Here is a 17,551-nt window from a genome sequence, read left to right as displayed (position 1 = left end):
TCTCCGCTGAGTCCTGGACTGACCACAAGGTTTTGTCCCAGTTGGCCATGACTGCATCTCCAGTGGCGGCCAGTTTTACGAGGTAATTCTGTGCCTGAACAACCTCAGCCAGCTCCTCGCGGTGTACAGGAGAAAAGCAGCTCTACTTGGAATCCCTCCAGATAAACCACCATTTTAATATGTACATACATGAGGGCAGTGGTAAAGGCCATTATCTGACCAGCAGGAGGGCGTCTCCTGGAAACTCTCACCTCAGGAAGGTTTCAGCTTCTTCTCCTTTATCTGACCCTCCGGCGCAAACTTTATATCACACTCTAACATTCATTTGCATTCCATTATCTTTTTCATACCTTTTATTAGAGAGATGAGGTGAGAGTTATTGAAATTGTATTTTATGGAACAGGGTTAGAAGTGCTGCTATGGTAGACTAATAACCTGTGACATCAATTAAATAAAACACATACAACATACATTAAAAAGAGTGCGCAGCTCTACGAATATATAGGGCGGATTATTTTTGAGCTGTTTACATTCTGAGTCTCGAAATGTCCATTAATGTTATGTCAAAAAGTCATGTGTGTCTCCTCACCCCTCAGCATTCACACTTTGGTCTTCTTGGAGGTGTAATGCATCTTATTGATGGACCCAATCATAATCATAATCATAATAATAATAGAAGAAAAACATTTGAACAAGCTGAGGATATTCAGCTTCGGCTTGAATTGCAAAGGCAGAGTCGATGAGTTCAGATCCAAACATCATGTTGGCAGACTTATTGACCCTCACTGTGACTTTGCCAGCTTGTGGACATTACCTGCTGTTAGCAAGCAAATCATGTCCTCCATATTGCATTACCTGAAATTGTGGCAAATGGCTCCTTCATTGAAGGGATGTTTTCATTGCTGTTGGAGAAAATTGGAGGTCTAATTCTGCAGTGACCTCATTGGGAGAAGAGAGAGCACTTGTGTTGTGTTGTGCTTTGTTTTTTGCTTTAGTGTCTCTTGTTTTCAACATTTGATTCCAGCCTTTGTTTGAAACTGAAGAGAACTATTTGGCTGGATTTTAGAGCATGTTTGGGAAGGTTAAGTCCACCATTGTTGGGTTTTTTTTGCTCTTTGTGTGGTATTTGTTGACATTAACAAGAGAATAATCAGCCTCATATCCCAAAGGTTAGTTTAACTCTTCAGGAAATGAATGCAAGTCACGGCGACGTCCTCCTAAGTGTGTGTGTGTGTGTGTGTGTGAGTGAGAGGGAGAGAGAGAGAGAGAGAGAGAGAGAGAGAGAGAGAGAGAGAGAGAGAGAGAGAGAGAGAGAGAGAGATGATGGCGGGGGGTGCAGGAGGGAGTGAAGCGAAACAGTCACATGCACAACAGACTGTCAAGGAATAACTCCACCCTGCCTTTCTCTCTCTCTCTCTCTCTCTCTCTCTCTCTCTTTCTTCCTCTTGACTCCCTCCCTCTATCCTCCTCCTACTCCACCATGTCGCTCTCCTCTTTCCCCTCTGCTCCTCATTTTCATCTCAACTTGAACTATCCGCACATTTAATTTTTAATGATACACGTAGAGCTCGTTCAATATCTCTCTCCCTCTCTCTCTCTCTCTCTCTCTCTCTCTCTCTCTCTCGCTCTCTCTCTCTCTCTCTCCCTCCCATCACTGCGCTCTCCTCTTCACCACCTGTTAGTTAGTCTCCCTCTCCTCGCCGCGCTGGAATCCCCTCTTTTTTTATGAAGAGTTTCACTCTTGCTCTATCACTGAGGTAAGTCTAACATTTATTCTCTTTTTTATTATGAAATGCTGACAAATTGATTGTTGTGCAAATGCATGTTCCCTCTCTGCTTCTTCCAAGTATAGAAGACACCTTTAAAGACTTATAATGTGGGGTTTTTTTCTTCCTTTCCATGTCACTCACTATCTGTTGCTTGTATGTGTCTGTTTTTCTTTGGTTATCTTCTTAACGGTGCATGAGTGGGAGGAAAAAACAATATACAATGCACTACAAAAGCAGCCCGGGAGATGAATACATTAGGACTCCCACATGAGCTCAGTGGTGCAACATGTGGCAGACATCTGTGTTAGTGTTGCTATACCTGCTCTTTCACTTTTCTTCACACCCTCACACACCCACACACACACTCGCTGAAGTTTACTCATCCTCGGCTGTCTGAAAATAACACTGCTCTAATTGACAAGTGCTCACTGTCACTGTGGTTATAGCTATAAGTGATGCTGACTATCAGCCTCTAATGAGTGGCTCCACTGTACTGGAGCATCTGCCTGTCAGGCAGCAGCTTGTTATTTAAAGGTGAACGGAGCCCACGGCACGGGCCCGTTGTATGTAGGACACAGGGGAAGAAGAGAGGCAGAGAGGGAGACAAATCTTCAGAAACCTGCAGGGGGGATGAAGGTACCTGAGAATGACTGACGAAGAGATAATGAGAGCGATAAAAAGGGGAGAAGAAGAGGTTAATTGCAAAGGTAGGGATGAGAAGGTGGAGGTTGAGGAGGAGGGGGGGGGGGGTGTACTTGTGACATGACTCTAATTTAATGTGAAGGAGCTAAAAGAGGAAGGGGAGGTCGCATGTTGCACAAAGATATTCCTGACTGTCGGATTGTAGCAGCTTCATTCCTCCATGTCGAAGCAGGAGCTGTGCTGTAACCCCTCCACTATGAGCACAAGGAGGGCCATACACCGTGTGCTCTTACTGTATGTTGTTGCATAACAATCAGCTACAGGGATGTTCTTTGTTGCTGCAGTGGACAACTTGGACTATTATCTTGTAGCTCACAGGAATTATGTTAAGCCGCCTCATCCGAGCTGCTTGAAGGTTGAGAGTCATGCATGTAAACGAGCTCTGGCACATTAATAAAAAAATAAATAAAAAAAAAACCCTCCAAAAAACTGTAAAGTGTGAAGGGGCAGGGAGATCTGTGATTTGGCGTGCGTGCCGCCACACTTTGCAGCAACGAGACGATGATGAAAAGAGAAGATGAGAGGGATTCCAGCTGGCAGCATTGAGAGCGATCAATCATGAGCTCCCTGCGAGCTTCTGCTTCCCAGAGTGCTGCGAGCCACCAGGCCTCCCGGCCGTACGTGTGCCGCCGCCGCCGCCGCTGCCGCCGCTGCCGCCACTGCTGCTGCTGCTGCCGCCGCTGCTGGTGCTCCGCTGCTCCAGCTCACGGCCACATCTGCCACAACTGGGAGGCGACTGACTGTGCACATTATATCAACAGACTCACGCACATGAAGTGTGCGTCAGGCAGTGCTAGTATGTGTGTACCGAGAGAGATAAATTAATGATCAGAGAAAAGCCTTTGTCTCTTTGCGTGCACGTTTGATGGCACTTGTGTGAATGCAGTTGTATTTGTGTGTGTGTGTGTGTGTGTGTGTGTGTGTGTGTGTGTGTGTGTGTGTGTGTGTGTGTGTGTGTGTGTGTGTGTGTGTGTCTGCTTTGAAGTGTTCCCGTGCAAATTTCTGAATCAATATCACCAACCCGTCCGTCTGAATTAATATTGCATTCTCATCCTAATCATCAGCATCAGCATCATCATCATCATCATCATTTCATTAACTTGTTTTTTTTTATTTATTTTTTTTACCTCCACTCTTAATACCTTGCAATTTCCTGCCTGATTTTATTTCCACAAGTGGGCGGCTTCATTGTTGCTTTATTGTCGTGTCAAGAGTGAAATGATTCGCCGTATCTCTGCATCTGCACCCATTTGTCTTCCCCACATTGTTTGTGCATGGACTCCGAAGTTATCGCTGCATTGCTTAATTGAGCAATAACTATTGTTTTGCCCCACAGAAGTCATTAATTGTGCCAGTGTGGTTCACAATGAACGGCTGCAGCTGCTCTACACAAGATGAGATGTCCATCAGTCCCCATTTGTCAGAGCCAGAACTCGAAATCCTTCAGTCAAAAGAGTAAAAGAAAACAAAAAACAAAAAAAACTTTGTGGCTTGGCGTGAAGCAGCGCGCTTCATGGGTTTTTGTTTCATCTTCAGCCAAGGAAAATCCGGATGAGCTGTGGAGTGTATCACCCGCTGTCGCGCTCACAGTCGACCAAACATGACAAATGACCCTCACCGCCTGTAATTCTGCTGAAGGTCAACAGTCAGACAGAAGAAATTCAGAGCCGCTGTCTGCCTGAACGTCGTTGGTCATATTGACTTTAACCCGATAATGCGAGGGCTCTGGTATTAATCTGTTTACCAGCCTCGACCCTGCAAACAAAGGTACATGGGAAATAAAGACACCGTGTTAAAAAAAAAATGAAAAAGAGCTAAATCAATGGAACAGTTGAATCTTTGATGGAATCGTTCATTCTTTTAAAATTCGATCTGTGTTCTGATGCGTCTAGTGAATATAATAGCAATTCGGAGGAACTGAAACACCTTGTCTTGTAGAATGAAGCTTGGAAATCCACTGAACTTTCGTAAAGTCTCAAGCCTTTCACACAAGAATCAGTAAAGGTTTTCCCACACGCCTTTGCTCTCGAAAACAAACTCCAGTGTCTTAAGAGAGAATTAGATGGGAGAAAAGCAGTGCTGGAAACGGTGCTAATGAAGGAACCTAATGAGTATTGGTCTACTCATTAGGTTCCTTCATCAGCACTGTTTCCAGGAAAACGAACACTGACAACAAAAAATTTAGCTACCACAATTCCCACATAATTCTGTGTGTAATAACACACTATTTGCATATTTTGTACTGAAGAGTAAGCCTCTGTGTTCTTCAGCTGGTTAGTCACCGCCTCAGGTCACTGGGCCAGAAAGCTTCATGAAAGCGTAGTTGCACTGAATTTGAATTATCTGAATTACATATATATATATATATATATTTAGAGTATTTATAACGATGTATATTAAAAGGATAGGGCAATTTTAAAGTAACAGGACCAGCCTATAATTTTTTTTTTTTTTGCTTTGTTTTTGTTCGTTTAACTTCTGCAGAGTTGATTAACTGATAATCCATCCAATCCTCTCTGTCTTAGTTCTCATCATTTTGATTTTTTTAGAATCTCGCCAAAATCAACAAACAGAGTTGCGGTGCAGACGATCGCAGTCCAAATATTAACTTCTCAGTTTTGATCGATTAAAGCAGAGAGAGCAGAAGGTGGTCCGGCGGGGGGATTTGTTCAGTATTGAGGACAGAACGCCCCCTCAAGCCCTGCTGTCTTTAGACAACAAAAGCTGTGAGATATTTGTAATCCACCCCCCTCTTTTCTTATTTTTGAAATAAGAGCAGACACATCAGCTTCGTGGTCAACTCTACGCCCCGCAAAACAGAACTTTATATAATCCCAGAGACGCGTGAATAAAGCGCTTTCACTCCGTAATGACGTCATTCGGTAATTGCGTGTTTGTCTATGGGGGATTGTTCGGTGTTTCAGATAACACACGTTCCTCAGCCACTCACGCACGCTGCAGTCTCGAGGATGATTAGGATTCGGGGGACCCTGATTGTTCATCATCCTTTATCCTTCTTGATGTGCCAAGGTGTATTCAGATTTATTCAATAGAAATGCAAATGCGTGCACATCCTCTGCTCGGTTTTGACAAGTGAAAGTCTTCCAATTATTTTGAACGAGTCTCCTGCAGGAAAGTATCACGAGGTATAAGCTTCCAAAACTTAAGTTCTGCTTGACCATCTGGCAAAACGTAGAGACTCTCGGCGAAGCTCACCTGGTTTCACTTGTCGCCGAGAAACTAACAGACGACTCCGTGCTTCACTGTCATCGCTCTCGTTCTGGCTCGAAGCTTTCCAGAGTTTTCGCTGTGGCAATGCTGCCAACAAATGTGATTACATTTATAAATCTTCTTTTTTCTTACCCTCCTAGCCCTATGACCGTGCGAAAAGGAAAGCGCTTAGCCATCTCCATCCAGGAGCACATGGCCATCGACGTGTGCCCGGGCCCCATCCGCCCCATCCGTCAAATCTCCGCCTACTTCCCTCGCCTCTCGCCCACTTCCTCCTTCTCCGAGCCGCTCTCGCCCAATCAGGTGGCGGCGCCCGCCTCGCTCAGCCCCGGCAGCGCGGGTCAAGGTGGAGCCGTCGGAGGGGGAGGGGGAGGGGGAGGGGGGTGGAGCGGGGGTCTGCTGTCGCCGGCGGCGGCAGGTGGAGGAGGCTCGCTGTCCGCCATGAGCAGCATGGACACCTCCATCGAGATTGACAGCTGCGACAGCGACGATAACAGTGAGTGACCTGGAAACGACTGCGGTGCATCAGTGTCGTGGTCCCGAACACATAGATCCAGTCGCCACAACACACCTGGTTAGTGGAACGCTTTGTTATACGTCGACTCATTTGGACAAAATCGAATCAAATCGATAATTCTGACTCCCGTGGTCACATGACCGTGGGAAGACCCCCTGCTGGAGGCAGCACAGGTGTGGAGGGTAGAGATGTGGCCGTTACTCTGTTTAAACTGTTTAAACTGAATGCCTTAGTTTACATTTTGACATTTTCTAATCTTCGTGCTACTTGGGTTGGGTTTTCACTCTTGTAAACGTGCAACAAATACTCCAACATGCTGTGCTAATATGAGCGAGTATATAGGATTCAACAGTATATTCTTATCTGCTATTATACAAAAAAAAAATCATTATTGCTTCCAGCAGAACGTGACCAGGTTTCAAGGAAAGGATTCTTGATTTGAAGTTATAACCCTAAAACCGATGTACAAGCAAGCTTCATTAGAAGTTTTAATTAGTTTTAGTAGCGTACAGGCTCATGCTCTGACTGTTGTCTGGATTTTGATTTTCAATGCAGAGTAATGTAATTATGGTTTTGGAGAGTTTTCTTCTCAGTCTATTTCCTTCCCAGAGCTGCTTTTAAGGTTAAATATACAGTCTGTGCGAACTATTTGTATCACAGTCATGTTTCTGAGCTACCTCTGGAAGAAAGATGACTTCACGTAGAAAGAAGAAGTTTATTGGAGAAAGTATCCTTCAGCTTGTATTTTTTTTTCATTAGAAAAAATCATTAACTGTTTTGGAACTGCGAGTTTTGGAGTAAAATCTGATAAATCCAGAAAAAGAAAAAAACAGTGCAAGATGCTTAACTGTGAGTGTGATGGGATCGCTGCAGGATGTAATAATGTGACCATTACTCTTGAAATAGGAGTTTCTGCATATTGCTTCACACGTAATCAACTGGTTTGCTTCTCTTCTTATTTCTTTAAATGATAAAAATTCAGGATGTTTTGTATTTATCTAAAAAAAAAAAAAGAACTCTCAGGGGAAACAGCTACTGTGGCTCAGTTGAACAATCAAAATCCTTTTTGTCTTAAAAGGGTTGAACAACTGCAAAATATAGCTTCATCCTTTTGCAGACTTTAATCTTTCAACAATGATGGTTTTGAGTGTTCTTGTACTCAAAATGAATGTATTCAGCCTTGACTGCCAGAAAACCCTGCCATAATTTTTCATTTCTTTTTGGAGATAATAGAGTCATCAGTACAAAAGCAATTACCAAAGTAACTGGCATACCTTTTTTTTCTTTTCTTTTGTCAATGACTTTCTATTAACTGTCTTCCAGCCTCTTTGGGGACGCTGGAGTTTGATCTTCTGTATGAAAAAGCCACCAGCTCCTTACACTGCACCGTCCTCAGAGCGAAGGTGAGCAGGTCTTTGAAAACTTCCGGCAGTTCTTGGATTGGAAAGAATAACGTCTCCATGTGTTCATTGAAGGGGTCATATTATGCAAAATTCACTTTCTAATGGTTTTCCAGCAGTGATAATCGTCCCCATACCTGGAACGACGCCCCAGAAATGAAGAAAGTGTGTCCTCTCTCTCTCCCTGGCTTGTTTTAGGTTTTAAAAAGTGTGTTGCTTCAACCAGCCAATCAGAAATCAAACCCTATATAGTGTCATCGGGGGTACTTCCTCCTCCTCCCAAGATGGGCATGTGTGGGCGGAGCCAATCCAGCTCACACAGACACAGCAGATTCGGAATGTAGCTCCCATGATCCAATATTCTAATGGTGGAAAATCGAGGAAAAGCTGAATTTAAGATAATACACTTTCAATACAATGTTTTTGGACCAAGGAGACCATGTGGAAGTGTTGAAAAGCTGCATCATTTGACCCCTTAAAGAATTGCAGACTCTTAAAATAAGATAAGCTTTCAGCCACAACTGATTCAGAGCTAGATTACCTCAAAGGTTTCGAGAATGTACTTGCTGGGATGATTTGAATTTGGTGCAAAGACTTGTGTTCTCCACAGTTTCCATGCTAATTCACAAAACCTACCTCCGACTGCTTTGCTCTTTTTAACATAAACAGTGGATGAAGAAAAACATCTCTTGCCAGATGTTCAATCTGCACTTGTCCACATTTCACATTAACTCAACAGCATGCGCGTTGGAGAAAATAATGAATATCTGCTTTAGTATGTTTACCTCGAAGGAGAAGTAAAATATTCGCCTGGTGAAATTCATGCTTGTGATTGCACTTCAGTTGTGAAAAAGAAGGGTGTCCCGCTCAGAGTTCAACGATAATTCTACTTGATTACAAAAAAAATTTAATTTGACCCAAAACAACATTACATTACAATCAAAGGACGAGTGTATGGAGAAAAAACAAAAGCAGAAAAGGTGCTTGACCTGTCCTTTCTGGGTAAAATGTAACTTCCAGCTCCCGGTTCTTAGAACTCATAATTCTAACTTCTTTACAGACTTAAATTGCTGAAGTTGTCAATTTCAGCTTTACACGGTCAGTAATATTCACTCATTCACACACAGGCAGATTAATTCATCCTTTGGGAGCGATTTGGGTTCAGCTGCAACATTTAAAGGGGGAGAGACGGGAGATTTTGTCCACTATCTCAGTAACTTGTATATACAGGTATCTCGTAGGGTTTCTGTATATTTTATTATTTCTTTTAGACTCACAAATCATTGGCGAATCGAAGGTGTCCACCATGTTTTTTTTCCAAAGAGCGATGTCGAGATCTACTAAAATGATACAACACGGTTTTCGCATTCAGAGATTATGACAATGATTTGTTGTACACAATAAAAACCAATTCGCTTGGATTGTATAGAATTTTGTGCAGTTAAATCATAACTCACACTCTTTCACAGCGAGAATGTTGCCAGCCGTAAGCTCTGGCTTTTCCTAGTTAATTCGTGTTTTGTTGCGGAGGTTGTGGGAAGCTCTGAAACTCGCCCACCGTGTTTATTCTTCTCTGCTTCAAATCTAATTTTGACTAATCACTTAAGGCATCGCCGCCACTTTTTGGTGGTTTGTACAGTGTTCTCCTCTGTGCGTTTTATACTTGGGGTATTTTTCTCCGCCAGGGTCTGAAGCCGATGGATTTCAACGGTTTGGCCGATCCGTACGTCAAGCTGCACCTGTTGCCTGGAGCTTGCAAGGTCTGTTTTTATTATCGGCAACACTGCGTGTTTGTATAACCGAACGAGACCTTCAGTGGTCTGCCAGCGAGGCCTTTTGAGTGATCACTTAATTCATGCTCTCATTGTCGGAGCTGCATAATGAAAATGCGAAAGGCTATTAGATCAGCAGGCAAACAGAACAACCTTGTCGTCAGAAGGAATGGTTGTCCTGAGCACAGCGAGGTATTCTGTCTGGGACAAAGCATGAAGTTGCATTAATGCTTTTTCTCGTCCCGTCCGTGTTGATTTGCAGGCCAATAAACTGAAAACCAAGATCGTTCGCAACACGCTGAACCCCGTGTGGAACGAGACTCTCACCTACTGCGGAATCACCGAGGAAGACATGTATCGCAAGACGCTCCGGTAAATGTTTGCCGAAGGAGAAGCCATGTGTCTCTTCTTCATGTTCTGCCTTTCCACTTTGTTTCCTCCTCCTCCTCCTCCTCCTCCTCCTCCTCCTCCTCCTCCTCCTCGGTAAAGCCTCGCCGGTGTTGACACAGGATTTCTTATCATTGATTTCAATCTTGGAGCCTTTTGTTATCTCTTTCAGCTTCTCCCCCCCTTCTCTCTCTCTTTCCATCTGCTCTGATCCATGAGATCGTCGTGTCACATCACCTTCATTCCTCCTCATCCTCACCCTCTCTCGTCCAACCAGGATCAGGAAAGATCTCCTTCTGAACCGTCCCTTTCTCTTTGTCTCTCCTTCCATCTCACTTTCTCTCTTTCCAAGCTACAGTGACAGATTGAGGTCAGAATAAACACCACCAGGGTTTTAATTTTATTGACCCTCCCCCCCACTCCCCCCCCTCCTCCTCTTCCTCCTCTTCCTCCTCCTCCAGATGTGATGAAAGCTGCGAATTGTCTCAGTCTATGACTAAAAGTTTGCCACGGCACACATGGGAGACGGGAGTGGGATTTAAGTAGGATGGACGGACGGTCTGTCGGGGGAAATTAGAAGAACTGGCCCCACCGGCCTGTGACACAGTGTTAATTCAGCACAGGCAATGGAAGATCAGGAGACAGGAAATTTAACTTGGGGAAAATACGGAGACATGTCACCATCTCCCACTGCGCTGACATTTAAAATGCTCTGCTGCGTTATTTTTATCTGAGACTGAATTTAGATGTCTTTTTATGGCCTATGTAAATGCCCATGACGTCATGAAGACGCAATCAAACTGCTATCCGGGTGAAATTTAATTAACCTACTAAAAATATACATTAGAGAATCTGCCACTGTGGCCCTGCTGCCATTTCTGTCAATCTTGTTGTGTTTGTGTTGCACAAATGTTCATTACAACTGAACGTAAGACACTGAGAACTTAAGGAAAAGAAAGTCATCAGAGAGGGAAAGGATTTGCTGTTTTCTCCTCAGCAGCTGAACTCAATATGAACGTAACACAATAACAAGAGATGCACAATTGAGACTATCAAACAGACTAACAGAATGCTGCAGGCAACAGATTGCAATGTAATCCCTGGGTAAATAAGCAGCAAATGTAGAAAAACAAACCATTGGGCAATTTTTCTTAATCCAATTCATAGTGTTTATTATAGGCATGACCATCATAATTTGGAAGCCTGCTTGTGATTTTTGAAGTCCGCCTGTTCAATTTCCTAATATTTATTGCCGTTCGCCAATTGTTATTGTGCTTTTCCACCGGACGGTCAGACATGTGAATTTTGAAAGAATTACAGTGTCCAGGGACAATTTGGAGCTCTGCCTCAAAGGAGAAAAGGTTTGAGATTGAAAACATAAAGACATAATATAATATATGTTGCTGCATTATTAGATAAGAAAACGATAGTTTGTGTCAATTTTAAGCTCGAATTCAGGAACTGTTAACACGTTTTTTTAATTCTACTTTGTGAAGTCGCATTTATACACTCAAGTCATAATTCAGCACTCGGTTAAGTCTGCAATCCAAGGATTTGATGAATAGAAAATATGGAGCCGTCTCCATTAAGATGTCAACAAAAAGAAATCCTCTGGTTGGCCAGAAAAAGAATCAGCTGATTCTTTTCTCTGATGAAAGCTTCACAGATATGAAAGCTCAGAGAGAAGCTTTTATACGTTTGATTAATTCCCCCAAAATGTTTATTTTGTTCTTTGTAACAAATGGCAGGAATTAACTTCCTGCTAAAATGAGTCTGGTTGTCAGATGTTATCATAATCAGCGTATCACATGTTTTTTTTTATTAACGGCAAGAAAACTTTTGTTTGTTTTGTTCTTTTTTCTTAAAAAATCTAGCTTATCTTTATCTCGCTTCAAAATGAACGCTACACTTTGTGGAGACATAAAAGCTTCAGTATATTTTGTGATATCCAAACTGAGGCTGTTTCTCGGTGCTCCGCAGTGGAAAAGTGTCTCTCCAGAGAGGAATCATGCTTCAGCTCCGCCAGTGTCTCGCACTCAATACTTTTATTGGGCCAATTTAATCCGCATTTCTCTTCTTTTTCTGTTTTGTTTTTTTCATGAACAGGTGAGGGTATTGAGAAAAAGTGTCTCTCATGATGAGATGATGTTACCTGCATGAAAACGTTGTCATATTTATGAATGAATTTAATAATGAAAATATGTGCATCTTAAGAGACGTGTGTAGCGATGAAGGTTTTCATTACTCTGAACTGAAAACCTCAGCTTGAGCACTTTCAGGTGGCGGCTGTCAATCCGTTGGTGGAGCAGGTCGATCACAGGTTCGATCCCCCATCACCCCTCCTGTCCATATGTCAAAGTGTTCTTGAGCAAGACACTGAAGCAAATTGATCCCAGTGGATGGTTGAGTGCTTTAAATGGCAGCTGTCACCACTGGTGTGTGTGTGTGTGTGTGTGTGTGTGTGTGTGTGTGTGTGTGTGTGTGTGTGTGTGTGTGTGTGTGTGTGTGTGTGTGTGTGTGTGTGTGTGTGTGTGTGTGTGTGTGTGTGTGTGTGTGTGTGTGAATGTGTGTGTGACTGACTAATGTGAAGCTCGTCGGGCCCGTTGAAGCAACAGTGTCAGTAAAATCCATTTAAAAACCAAGTATGGTGGGAGCCAACATTATGAGATGGACTTTTTTTTAGATATTCAGGTATAAAAATGAGGGTTTATCCGTGGTGGGCCATCGTGGTTATCACTCTTTTTTTTTTCACGGCAAGACTATCCCTGCTTCAGTTCTGGTCTTGGGAGGGCTTCCTGCATTCTCCCTGTGCATGCTAGGGTTCCGTGTTGGTGACTCTAAATTGACCGTGTGGCTGCCTGGGATCACAGCAGTGCAAGAAGATCGACGTACCGGACCGTGTGATTAGTTCAAGTTGTGTAAAAATGGTGGTTGGCTCCACACACGCCGTTTCAGAAGTCGCTTTGAATGGACTCTTGGTCTGCAAAAGTGTTGTGAGGACGCAGGATTTCTTGGTTGAAGTTGGCGGCAGCGCGTGTGGGTTGGATTCATGACACTGCTTAGCTGACAAATATGAGACGGCGTGGAAGACGCAGGAAGCATGAGCTGTCACCGAGACAGTAAACATGTTTCCATTAGTTCGCGCGGCTCGCATCGGCATGACGCCGCCGCTCCGTTCCTCAGAGACGACTCTTTGACCCAATGTACTCTCACTCACCACTCATCTCATGCCCATTTTATCAGGGCTGCCCTTTCTTTGGTACAACGATCCTTCAGTATCGTTCACCTCTCGGTGCCTCCCGGCTTTTCTTTGTTGTCCTCTGCTCTCATTTCTTCTCCCCACTGCTTCTTTATTTCCCTCCATTTATATTCTTTCCTGTTTTCCTGCCATTGTGTGTGTGTGTGTGTGTGTGTTGCCAGACTAGACATTACCTCTGGGGATTTAAGCACATATCTGGTGTCTCCTGGCAAATGGGGCCATGGCACCTTCCATATTTCAATAAAATCGTTTTTTGTGTGTGTGTATGTGTGTGTGTGTGTGTGTGTGTATTTTATCACCGGAAACTAAATGGAGCAGGTGACTGCGACGTGCCGTTTCTATCCGGCTGCTCATTCATATCAGTATTCCTCTGCAGGGAAATCACATGCTTCATTTTCTTCATCTCGCTGCATATCTCATCCATATTTACATAAGTTAAAATAAGTCCTACTTTAATTGATTTAAGTCACCCTCCAGCATAATGATTGAAATGCTGAGATTTTGAATGATTTCCACGCTTTTATCGCCTCCGTCGCCCGCGTTGGTTTCCCATAGCTTTCCTCATTCGCTCGCCTCTGCTGCTGCTTTCCACCGTCTGGTGCATCTCAGCTGACATTATAGCAGGTGTAAAAATGCGCCAGGCCAATAAATATAGATTGACTCAACCTTGCGCGATGCACTTTCACACTACTCGAACTTAAAAAAAAATAAATAAATAAAAAAAAACATTACAAATGGTAATGGCCTGCAGAGATTGCAGCCACTAACTTATACATACAGTCAGAGTGGGTGGGGAAAAAAAGGATTTACTGACGAGATAAAATCTACCTCCTACTTTCAATGATTAAAAGTACTTCACTTGCAGACTGGGCAAAAACACATCACATACGTGTGTCTGTTAATGTGAAAGTCATGCGAGGCAATATTAGTTTTGCGGAGTATATATCTTTTTATAGTTTCTGTCTTGGGTACGGGGATCTGTCTGATGTTTGGACGGCATTTTCAGTGACACAGTGACGGCTTAAGGTAAGATTGAAACTACTTGTCTACACGTTTAGATTAAATTATATGGAGGAGAAAAATATGTGGAGTTGCGCAAACATGTAAAGAAACATACGTGATGGTTTACATAGAGATGTGTTTTATTAATTTGTCATCTCATTTTCATGATGTTGCCCTGAGGAAACATCAAATATTCAGACTGGCCAATAAGCACCATACTGTTGTATAATGTGATATAATGTTTTTGATTCGGTCATCCGCCTTCAGTTATAGGACTTGGACGCAGTTACATGTTAGAAGCAACATGAGACTATAGTTAATGCGTACAGGAAAAACGAAATAATGTTTTGTGTCCTTATCTTCTCCTCCAAGGAGAAGGGCAGCGGTTTATGAAGAATCTGCTGAAGAGAAACGAAGAGGGAAATGAAGACGAAGGGGAAGAGGAAGATGTACGTTCCATACCGGAGTCTGGGACTTCATACTGGCCCACATGAAGAACAGCCACCAGCACCAACTACAATGACTAACCCTCCACCAATCAACAGATATTCTATCCTTTTATCGATACTTCAATCTGTTTTTTGTCGCTGGTTTTTTTATCTAACTGTTGCAATTCAGTCTACGTGTGGATGGCATGAATCCTGACACCATGAATCTGAATCGATGGCACATAATCACAAGACGGTCGATCATCTGACGTCAAAGTTGGAAAAAACAACCTCCCAATCATGAGGAACAAGCCAAACCAAAGTCTTCCAGCTAAACTCCATAGAAAATACTAATCTTGACCAATTCTGAAGATATTCCACAGAAGTTTTGGGATAAATACATAGAGGGTTGTCCAACCGGCCAGATGATGGAGCAAATGTTACCGTTGTCCTCCGCCTGGCCCGGCCTCCACCTTGCTCCTGTTCTGGAAGGAATCCAGCTGCAGCCGTCCGGGGGAAGTGAACACGGGAAGAAGTGGCCCTACAACACCTGTTCCAGTCCCTGCTGTGCTCCTGTGCCTCCGACCACTCAACTGTCATGGCTGAATACAAAGCGCAATGCAAAACAACACCGAAACACAAATACCTGAAGTGTGACGTCCTTTTCTGTTTCACATGTGAAAGCAGCTGCTTCCCGACGGCCTTTGTGGTCGATACACTATTAGCAACCTCGCAATATGTAATTTTATTTTTTTAACCGTTTAAACAGTCATTCAGCATTTTCGTAATCTCAGTCTTTCTTCATTACATGCTCTTTTAAAGCATGTCGCTCCTCCATAAAATAAATATTTGTTTCAAACTCCATTTATTCCTCTTTTTTCATCATGATTTATTTGTAAAAACTAAATTACAGGCTGGAAAAAGAAGCATATACCTCCTCCTTTGCACCCTGCAAACAGAAGATAATTTTCTGACTGCATGATCAGTTTTGTTGTCTCAATCGTTGCCAGAACATTATAATGAATTATGTTATGCTGTTTGACTGCTGCAGGCCCTCACAGATACAGGAAGCCCCGCTTCACCGGATTTTCTTAACATTTTCTTTTCTCCACCTCAGAGATCAGCTCTTTGCATTTTTATTCATGATTTGCACCCCCGTCCCCCACGTCATCTTTGTTTCTCACTATTTCTTTCTCTAAAAAAAATAATAAAAAATCTTCCTCCTCCCCCCCCCCCCCCCCCCTCCTTCCCCTATCTGTCACTCCCAGGGTGTCGGTGTGCGACGAAGACAAGCTGACACATAATGAGTTCATCGGGGAGTCGCGGGTGGCCCTGCGCCGTGTGAAGCCGGACCAGACCAAACACTTTAACATCTGTCTGGAGCATCCACCTCCTGTGAGCAGAAGGGGGGGGGGGGGGGGGGGAGGACAGTGGCAAGTTGAAAGCAGGAGCAAAAATGGGAAAATTAATGTGCATGAGGGAGATAAATGACTGGAGGGTGTCGCAGCTTTCACTATATTAAGGCTCACAGTCTGACTCACGAGTGCCGAGGAGCGGAGATGTGTGGAGGAAGTCGTGGGGGGCGGGGGGGCATACCAATGGGTAGGCGTTGAACATTGATGTTTACCAAACACACCAACGTGTGTGTGTGTGTGTGCATGTGTGTGCACATTCTCTGTAGCATCATCAGCAAAGGGACTGAAGAAATGCAGCAAGAGTTGGACACACTGTCCTCAGATACGTCCGCTCACCCCAGACCACCCTGTTATTGGAGATTAAACACTGACTCAGGGTCTGTGCAGTCATTTGAGGGTTAAAAAAGAAAATTAGGGGATGATTTTCAAACTTTTCATATGCTACATCTCAAGTATGAGAGTATATATATACTGTATATATATATATATATATATATCCCCAGGATATTTATAGCTGTAATGAGCGCCATACAATATGTTGCACACCAGTCCTGGTTTTCAACCAAGTTGTGATTTTATGACGGAAAAATGTGCAGCACAGTTTCTCAGCACCTCATAAATTATCATTTCGAATATGGATTTGAACAATTCTAACGAACGAGGTGTGAAGACTGAATTATTGAACCTGAGACGTAGTGAAAGGTGGATTTTAATTCCAGTGGCGAGACCTCTCAACCCTCCTGCTGTCCATCCTGTGTGAATCATCAGAGCTTAACCAAGAAAACAACCGAGGACTGCAAACTTTTTTTAATGTTCACCTATTCACAAAAAAACATTTCATGTTGATGAGAAAAAAGACAGAGGAATTTAAAATGAAGAAAACATAATGAGGTTTTAGTGATTGATTGGTGGAATTATGCTGTGCAATGGGGCGTGCCATGTGTCTTGGCTGAGGATCAGTCGGGCAAATAAGATATGCGTTTATGTGATCCTTTTTTAAAAGATGTCGTTATTGTAAAGACAAACTTTAAATACTCTCTAATGCAAAATCTGTAGGGATTATTAATCGTTCTTTAACTATTTCCTCATTAATTAGTTATTGCATCGTGGCCTGGTTGAAAATAGCTTCCGTAAATAATTCATGAACCATTAATAACTAATGGAGACAATATATTTAACAACTAGTAACCCTATAGACTATATATGTGCCCATTTCCAAAGTGGAAAACAAGTAAAGGCAGAATACATGCAAAAAGTAGCTCAACAGTCACAACAAGTTAGTGGATGGTGAAGTCTTGCAGCCATGTTTGAATGTTATAGCGTTTCACACTGTGATCTGTAATCTGCAGCTGCTTCCATCATTTCCACCGGAGTTTTGAATGTTTACGGCTGAGCCGGAGGCTGAGAGATAAAACCTGGCTTCCACAAGCTGCTGAAAGTCATCCAGCAAATGTTGGATTGGCTTGATGTTGCAGTTTTGAGCTTCCCAGTCAGCAAACTCCATAGTGAGGGGGAATAGGAGCTTTTGTTGTTTTTCTTTGGTTTTTCTGCAAAAAAAACAGGAAAGAAACCTGTATGACTTTTGACCATATTGTAAATCATTACATGTTAATCCAGTGTTGTTGTTTATTTTAAAATGAGAAGATCATAAGCTGTTCTATCTCTTTTG

At 43.0% G+C, this 17,551-nt stretch overlaps 1 protein-coding gene across 1 annotated transcript in view; it reads left to right on the top strand.

The window, feature by feature from the left end:
• Window positions 1-1,725: 1,725 nt before the first annotated feature.
• Window positions 1,726-17,551, top strand: part of LOC308145685 (double C2-like domain-containing protein alpha) — a gene marked incomplete at both ends in the record, with an annotated part of 31,359 nt that continues 15,533 nt past the window's right edge. The window contains 6 exons of the mRNA XM_080517191.1: window positions 1,726-1,757; window positions 5,843-6,198; window positions 7,543-7,622; window positions 9,305-9,379; window positions 9,654-9,763; window positions 15,736-15,862. Of these exons, the coding sequence (XP_080373317.1) occupies window positions 1,726-1,757; window positions 5,843-6,198; window positions 7,543-7,622; window positions 9,305-9,379; window positions 9,654-9,763; window positions 15,736-15,862 (780 nt within the window). The remainder of the gene's footprint in view (window positions 1,758-5,842; window positions 6,199-7,542; window positions 7,623-9,304; window positions 9,380-9,653; window positions 9,764-15,735; window positions 15,863-17,551) is intronic.

This window comes from Blennius ocellaris (genome assembly GCF_963422515.1).
Source record: "Blennius ocellaris genome assembly, chromosome: 21".
Classification (NCBI taxonomy): domain Eukaryota; kingdom Metazoa; phylum Chordata; class Actinopteri; order Blenniiformes; family Blenniidae; genus Blennius; species Blennius ocellaris.
Note: the sequence above shows the minus strand (reverse complement) of the source record. Positions and strands in the feature narration are given on the sequence as shown.